This window comes from Lactuca saligna, chromosome 9 (genome assembly GCF_052625555.1).
Source record: "Lactuca saligna cultivar CGN05327 chromosome 9, ASM5262555v1, whole genome shotgun sequence".
NCBI classification, from domain to species: Eukaryota; Viridiplantae; Streptophyta; class Magnoliopsida; order Asterales; family Asteraceae; genus Lactuca; species Lactuca saligna.
Genome location: NC_136425.1, coordinates 173058459 through 173067205, shown reverse-complemented (window position 1 = coordinate 173067205; position 8747 = coordinate 173058459). Strand labels below are relative to the sequence as shown.

Below are 8747 nucleotides of genomic sequence, written 5' to 3'. Positions count from 1 at the left end.
CTCGGAACCTCCCACTGCATCACGACCTCGACCTTGGCCGGGTCGACTAGGATACCATTCTGGTTGACAAGGTGCCCCAGAAACCGCACCTCGTGCAACCAGAATGGCACTTGTAGAACTTTGTGAAAAGTCTCTACCTCCTCAAAGTCTCCAAAACCTCCCTCAAGTGCTCCTCATGCTACTCTTGGGTCTTGGAATAAACTAAGATATCATTATTGGATATAATCACAGACCGATCAAACATCGGCCTGCACACACGGTTCATGAGATCCATGAAAGCGGCTGGAGCCTTAGTGAGCCCAAAAGGCATCACCACAAACTCATAATGACCATAACAAGTTTGTAAAGCTGTCTTCTACACATCCTCATTTCTAACCTCATTTAGTGATAGCCCAAATACAAATCAATATTGGAAAACCAAGATGCACCCTAAAACTAGTCAAACGGATCATTAATCCTCGAGAGTGGATAGCAGTTCTTCACCATTACCTTATTCAACCCCCGGTAGTCAATGCACATACGATGAGACATATCCTTCTTCCTCACAAATAAGATCGGTGCTCCTCATGTCGAATTTCTCGGTCGAATGAATCCCTTGTTTAACAGCTCCTGCAGCTGTGTAGACAACTCCTGCATCTCGGGAGGAGCCAACCGATACGGTGCTTTGGCTATCAGAGCCACACCTAGAAGAAGATCAATCCTGAACTCAACCTGCCTCTCCGGATGCACCCCATGAAACTCCTCCAGGAACACATCCAAATATTCCCGCACAAAAGGTACATCATCGATAATCGCCTTACCCTTATCATGGGTATCCATAACATAGGCGAGAAATCCGGAACAACCCTACTGAATATAGAGTCTGGCCCTCACTGCTGAACATAAAACCGGCCCACACTGAGCTCTCTCTCCCTGAACCACTAACTCACCCCCACTTGGGGTTTGAATCCGAACTAACTACTGCTCACAATCGGTCACTGCCCCATTAGGGCTCAACCAATCCTTACCCAAGAAAACCTTGTTCCCATGCAATGGAATGGGAACCAAATTGACCAGGTACTGCTCGCTGAACAACTGGAGAATACAACCCCGATGAAACTTTTTTACCCGGACGGATTGATCATCTGCAAAATCGACATCTAAAGGACAATCCAGCTCCCCCCGGAGCTCCAGAAAACCTCTTGCGAAGAGAAAGCAACATAAAGGATTGAGTAGCCCCCGAATCAAACAATACCATTGCAGAAATACCATTCACGAGAAACGATCCTAAAATAAATCACATAAATATAAGAAGGAAATTAATATAAATAAAGAGATAAGGAGAAGATACATACCTGTCACCACGTCAGGAGATACACGAGCCTCCTCGGATGTCAGCTAAAAATCCTAGCTCTTCGCCATAGTGGCATCCGCCTTGCCCTGGCGGCCTTAGTAATTCGTAGAGTCGCAGGAGCAGGTGTTGACACCAGTCTTGCTGTAGTCAAACTCAGACAATGGGCATTCTTGTGGTCCCTCTGATTGCAATGAAAAAACAAATCAGATCAGATACCGGGGTGATGATGGTAGTAGCAATCCAATCTCTGCTGATATGACCCATCCGGCCACACTTGAAGCATCCAGAACCACCCACCCTCCACTCCCTTTCGTGCGTCCTGCCGCACTTGCCATAGCGTCCCCGACCTTGCTATCCTTTTGACCTCTTATCAAGAACCTTGGGCCTCCTGCTAGAACCCTCAACACTCTGCACATAATCTGGCTTCTTATTCCTCTTCATCTCCATATCAATATCTCTCTCCCTTGCCATTTCTATCATATCCTCCAACGTCCTACAACTGGATCGGCTCACAAACTACCAAATATCACTCCTCAACATCTCATGGTACCTTGCCTTCTTCATCTCCTCATCCACAACATACTGCAGAACAAAAAATTCCCTCTCCCAAACAAATCACGGTGATCTAAGCCACTGTCTCAGTAGTCTGGTAGAGATCCTGAAACTCTCGTGCCAATTGTTGCACATCAATCACTAGTGCAATCTCAGCCCTGAATCTCTTCGTAAAATCGCCTCATGACATTGAATCAAAAACCTCATCACCAACATGGCGCCCAACCTCCTCCTACTAGTCTTGGGCTCTGTCTTTCAAAAGACATGAAGCAGGTATGACATTTTCCCTCTCATGACAACTGTTGGTGTGGTAGATGTTAACAACATCCGCTAACCACCTCCTACTCGATATCATGTCCTTCGCCATGTGATAGTTTGGAGCTCCACATGCCTGGAACTCCCTGAAGGTCAATGAACACGCCCCAATCAAGGCCACAATCGTAGAACAGAAAGTGCCCAAACTATCCTCCAAAAGCTCCACAATACCGTCCTTGATCGTACCGAATATCACATGAGTCTGCTCAAGTATGCAACACGTAATCTCAAACGAAATGAACGCTCTCGTCTGATCATCCAACTGCTTGACTCTAGAACCTGAGCTCGAGCCCTCACCAGCAGCAGAACTACCAACTGGTTTGCCTCGAAGAGTCACCATACTGAAAACAAAGCATATAAACCATCAGAATACGCATCAAAATATATCAATGGATTACAAAATCTACAAGCTTCCTGGTTTCATTGCAGCTCTCCTTGATTTGAGATCCTCTGATTCCTGTAGTATAGGCCCATACTACCTTCCACATCTATCTGTACTTTCCCCAACAATTTCCTTGAATCTGCCACGTCACTTTATATCCATACAATCAACCCTCATAGAGATAAGGCACCCAACACTAAATCTCTTCCTAGGTTTTCCTAGGGCAAACTCTACACCACTCTTCTCTATTAGCTACAAAAGGAACTCCTGCTAATTTCCTCTAGAAAGCTCACGAATACAATTATATATCACCAAAACCAGATAATTCTTCGAATAAGAGGTCTCACACTACAATGGTTGGACTCAAACAAGAGTTGAGAAATAGAGTTAAAACCTAATCTTCTAAAATTATCTAGTCTCAGTAATATGTAACTTAACATATTCACTTACTAGTTATCTAAAACTAGTTAGAACTCCAAAAAAGCACAAAGCAAGCAACATTCGAGCATCAAGTAATCAGAACCAAGCATAACCTAATCAGACTATCCTATCACTGACTGATAAATACTAGCATGCAAGTTTGTAAGCTCATACAATAAGCATACAAAGGCATCTCTCCTAGCATTCTATCATGCAAATACTGAGCAGATTCATAGTCCTAACTAGCATGTGGTTCACAGATTCACAATACAAATCATATCAGATAACATGTATGGGTATTTTGGGAAAACTTACTTGAGCTCGGTCGATTGAATGCATCACACCCTTTCTTGTATTAGAAAACCCTTTGTTTTAAAAACATTTCTTTTTAAAAAACTTTACCAAGTCCTCAATTTGAGTTCAGACACACCAGATAGTAAGTCAAAATCCCTCAAATTAAGGCTATGATACCAGCTTGTAAAGTCCCAAAACTAAGGCCCAAATACTTCATTTTTAAATTAATAAAACAAATATCCCAAAATATCATTATAAAACCCAAATGAAACTAATGTATCAAACATCATAAAATATCATAGTTATCATGAAATGAGGAACAATATCGTGTATGCACTACAATCACCCCGAGCTCTTCCCCTTTGCACCAGAGGTACCTGAAACATATACTGAAAATCGTAAGCACAAAGCTTAGTGATTTTCTCCCCAAACACCACATACCACACATATCAAACATATAATGGGCCTCGCTCCATGAGTGTAATGGGCGCTGCCCTAACTCGCATCATGGGTCTCGCCCACTGAGTTTAACATGTCTTGCCCTAACTCGCATAATGGGCCCCAACCACCGAGTATTATAAGCATCGACCTAACTCACACAAGGGCCCTACCCAACATACAAACATACACGCATAACAAGTAAAGGCATACAGATTACCCATTTGTCCGACTCACTAAGCATACAAACATATACACATGTAAGAGTCACGTAAACATCTAGCACCCTAACATAATAATCATGGGTCGGAATTCGTGTCTTCGACCCGCTAAACACATTGAGGAAGACTCACCTCAGACTGCTGAATCTCACAGATTATCCTCTGGCTGTTGGTCTGTTAAAATCCTCGCACTATAAACATAATATATCATCCAATTAATAATTGGAACCCGACTTACACTAAGAGTCCAAACCAGGGTAAAAGACCTTTTTACGCTTTACCTAACTTGGCCCAAGCAAACTATCCAAAAGGCTTAAATTCCAAAATGATCACTTAAGGCCCAAATATGGCCCAATTTTCCAAATTGGGCCCAAATCCCTTCATGAGCGTTCAACCAAAAGAGTCCAATAAAATAGCATCAGCCAAAATAGAATTTTGATGGCCCAACAAAGCCCTAGACTCCTAAGGTCCAACATGGGTCCAATACCGAAAACCCAAAACTCTGAAGCCCACTGCTGAGTATGCGGGGAGTACTCAGCTTGTACGCTTAGAGTACATGCTCTGGGGCTTGTACGCACAACATACCACCTTGTACGCCCAACGAACTCCCCAGTTGGCCAACTTTCATCACTATGCCCTTATTCAGTTAAGTATTCAACCCAACTCTCAGATCTGACTTCCTTAAGGTGACTTATCACGTAAAGTAGTCAAATTTACATGCATGCATGGCTTAATGGGGGCTCTAGAGCTCAAAAGAGATTAACAAAGGGTCTTAACACATGAATGAGTCCATAAACACCTCAAAGCTTGCATTTTTATGGACAAAGGGACCAAAAAAATCCTAGATCTACCATCAATCACTTCTAAAGTGAATAAAGAAGCTCAACGATCACTCCAAGGACTTCAAAAAAAAAAATAGCATATAACTAGATCTAGCATCATAGATTAGCAAGTTGTAAGCTTTTTACCTCAAAAGACTAGAAAATGATGATCCTGGATCCTCATGCTTCGAGCACAACTCCAAGTGGTCTGCTTCTTCTTCTCATTCACAAAGCACCAACAAACACATTTTATGGCTTAAAACTCTCAAGAACTCACTAGGGTTTCGATTTCTGGACAAGGGAGGGTGGAGGTTGTCTAAACATGAAAAAATAAGGCTATCATAATGTTTATATAGGGTGCAAGCCCTAAAAATTAGGGTTTCGTAATTGCTCATGTATGCCATGCGTACTCCACATATGTCATGTGTACTCCACGTACACCCAACGTACGTGGATTAGCTCCATAATGATTATCAGGCTAGTACACTAAGTGTACCACCTAGTACGCCCCACATACTAGCTTAAGGACAAATTTTGCAAACGTTTTAGAATAGATTAAATATGAAACTTGCCAAATTCAAGTGTAACAGCTTGTTTAATTAGACAGTAAAAAGTTAAGGTTAACTTAAGATCTTGTTTTGGTTAATTTAACTAGGTAAAAGAGATTATACTAAAGCTTGTTAATTTTTCTCAGTACCAACTTAAATAAAACACATTCTAAATAACCAGATCTTGGCTGATTACATGATGTGGAAAGTCGTAGTAGAACTGGATTCATTTTTATTATTTATTTTTATTTAGTTTATTTTCACTGCAACTTTTAGTTTTTAGTTTAATTCAAAAACCCCTTTTATAATTTCTACTTTACTGAATAGAATACGACTGATGCAAAAAAGCATTGACCGTTAGGCTGTATCCCTGGAGATTCGATCCTGCTTCCCTATGTTATCTTTTAGTACATCCAACAGTGAAATTTTATTTGCTAAATACATCCGCAACAACATGTTAACAAATTGACACCATTGTCGGGGACATGGTGCTTCTAATAGTTTTATGCCAAGAAATTTCCATACAGGTACACCTCTAGTTTTTGATCCAGAAATTGAAAGAAATACAAGGAAATTGAAGAACAAAGCAACAAAGAAAACAACTATTTGCTAGGTTCTTTGGTTCATCCTCTTCAGTACCTCCAAAAATCAATACACCGCAAGGCAGTCCCTTGTGGAACAAACCAAACCCAAAATTTTCATTTTTTCAGAAAGTATCCTCAACTTCTCCTTCGAACATCCCCAATAAATCATACTCTCCAATACCCTCAGTTAAATATGAGAAGATAGACTCTTTTGAAACCCACTCTGAAATTTCAAAAACACCAGAACTTTCATAACCCAACTCTCCAAAATCAGCCATGAGTAACGTAGGAGATGAAGTAGGAAAGACTCTTAGAAAGTGGCCCACCCAAGAGGTTAATCAGCAACCTCTTTGCATTACCTCTCCAGAAGCCCAAAAATTCGAACTCGAATATGGGCTATTACATCTTCTTCCCACATTCCGAGGTCTAGAAAACGAAGACCTACATAATTTCATTAAGGAATTTCATGTGGTATGTTTTGGAATGAAGCGACATGTTGTTACTGAAGATTAGACAAAGTTAAGGCATTCCCCTTTTCACTTCAAGATTCAATGAGAGAATGGTTGTACGAGCTCCCATCCATTTTGATCACTATATGGAAGAAAATCATGAAATTATTTTTAGAGAAGCCCAAAAACGCAAGTTTCGAGTCTTAGAAGAGAAATCCTTGGTATTAAACAAGGAAGAAGAGAAGCCTTACATACTTATTGAGAAAGGTTCAAAAAGCTTCTTGTTCAGTGCCCACAACATGGAATCACTGATTATCACTTGTACAACTACTTCTGCGAAGGTTTGATCCCCATGGAGCGGCGTCTGATAAATGTTTCCAATGGTGGTTCTCTAAGTAACATGACACCAGCAGAAATCAGAGAGATGATCAAGAAGTTGGCGATAGATTCAAAGCATTTCGGAAACAAAGACGAGTGGTATATTGATCAGCCACTAGGTTTCAAAGAAGTTAGAAATGCTCATCTGGAGTCTCAAATTTCTGAGTTGACAAATGCAATTCTATTATCGACAAAGTAAAAAACAACTACAAAGAAACTATGCAGAATCTGCTTAAAAATTGAACACCCAAAATATATATGTCCACTACTGTAAGAGGATGTGGCTCCAGTAAAAGTTGTTGGGGGATACCAACAATTAAAAACTTTAATGAGCCTCCATATTTTTATCAGAACAAATATCAGCAAAGATAACAATTTCAACATCCTCCGGTTTCAGCAACAACCGAGTTTCAGAATCAGTTATGAAATCAGCAACCTAGTAGTTCCAGTGTGGCCTTAGAAGGTATTGTAAAACGTGTTACCACGAGCACCCAAGCATTCCAGAACAAAACCAGAGCTAGTATCAAGAATCTGGAACAACATGTGTCTCAACTTGCCGCTTCTACGGGACATTTGGAATCTCAAGGAAAGTTACTGGGGCGTACTGAAAACAATCCAAATCACAATGTGAGTGCTATTTCCTTGAGAAGTGGGAAACAATATGAAGGCCCAAGCGTATCTGAAAGAGAAAAAGAAGCTGAAGAAGAATATGAAGAAGTTCTAGTTGAAGAAGATGAAGAAAAAGATAAAGAAAAAAAGGATGAAGAAGAATATGAAGAAGTTTTGGTTGACGAATATGTTGAAAAATATGAAGGAACAGAAACTCCAAAACCAGCCATGTTGAGTCTAACGGAGTACAAGCCACTTCCACCATTCCCATCCCGACTAAAGAGTACACAGTACGAGCGAGAGGATGAAGATATTATGGAAATAGTTTGTAAGGTTGAGGTAAATCTTCCTCTTTTAGATGTTATAAAACACATCCCTCGTTATGCTAGATTTTTAAAGGAATTATGTGATTCAAAGAATAGATTTAAAACTAACAAAATTTTAAAAGTTGGTGAAAATATTTCAGTTATTTTCCAAAAGGGTTTACCTCCAAAGTACAAGGATCTAGGAGTTTTCTCGATTCCTTGTAAATTGGGTGACCTTAATTTTCCAAAAGTCATGCTTGACCTAGGAACTTCAATCAATATCCTTCACTATTCCGTTTTTGAAAAATTAAAATTGGATTTTTAACAAAAACCTGGACAATTATCTAGTTAACTGATCACTCGACAATACACTCAAAATGTGTACCAGAGGATTTTCTTGTCCAAGTGAATATTTTGATCTTTCCCGCTGTTTTTTACATTTTGGACTTGGCTAATTTAGACATATCAGATACAAACTCTATTATTTTAGACAGACCATTTATGAAAACTGCAAAAACAAAAATAGATGTTTTAGTGGCATAATTTCAATGGAGTTTGATGAGGAAGTGGTTAATTTTAAAATGAATGATGCTAAATTTACTTCTGATAATAGTTATGTTAATTATCTAGGTACCTTCAGTCCATTATCTGAGGACTGCTGTGAGTTTACCAGCAGTCCTTTTTCTGAGGACTGTTGTGAGTTTTCTGATGTTTTCGGGTAAGATTTCTTTTTAGATAGGAAATTAGATGATGATGCATCAATGGAGTTGAACAGAAATAAGCTTGGGCAGGTGAAGGAATATATAATTTTTGCTGAAAGAGTTGATAAGAAGTTGACAAAAAAAGCTTGGGGAAGAGAAGAAGGAGAATCTGATTTCTACAAAAGGAAAATCAAAGAAAAAATTAAAAAGAAAAAACTTTTGGAAAAAGAAGAAGAGGATGTAAAAGCTGAGAAGAAGCAAATCATAGAAAAACCAGACGAGAAAGAGAAGATTTCTAAAAAGAAAAAGATCAGAAAGAGAAAGAAGTTTAAAAATTAGAAGAAAAACTTACCTGATAATGTGAGAACCCGAAATTTCCATACGTATAATTTCTACA

At 39.5% G+C, this 8747-nt stretch overlaps 1 protein-coding gene across 1 annotated transcript; it reads left to right on the top strand.

Moving 5' to 3' along the window:
* The first annotated feature begins 6184 nt into the window (after positions 1-6184).
* LOC145016940 (uncharacterized) lies at positions 6185-7974 on the top strand. Its single transcript, XM_078975089.1, has 4 exons — positions 6185-6379; positions 6647-6930; positions 7087-7174; positions 7240-7974. The coding sequence occupies exons 1-4, from the start codon at positions 6185-6187 to the stop codon at positions 7972-7974; spliced, it is 1302 nt and encodes a 433-aa protein (XP_078831215.1).
* The last annotated feature ends 773 nt before the right edge of the window (positions 7975-8747 follow it).

What these genes read in the sequence shown, in the direction of transcription:
- LOC145016940 (XM_078975089.1), top strand. Translation starts at nt 6,185, where the DNA reads ATGAGTAACGTAGGAGATGAAGTAGGAAAGACTCTTAGAAAGTGGCCC. An exon ending in TCATTAAGGAATTTCATGTG is followed by an intron (nt 6,380 to 6,646) that starts GTATGTTTTGGA and finishes CTTCTTGTTCAG; the next exon opens with TGCCCACAACATGGAATCAC. An exon ending in GTTATGAAATCAGCAACCTA is followed by an intron (nt 7,175 to 7,239) that starts GTAGTTCCAGTG and finishes CAAGCATTCCAG; the next exon opens with AACAAAACCAGAGCTAGTAT.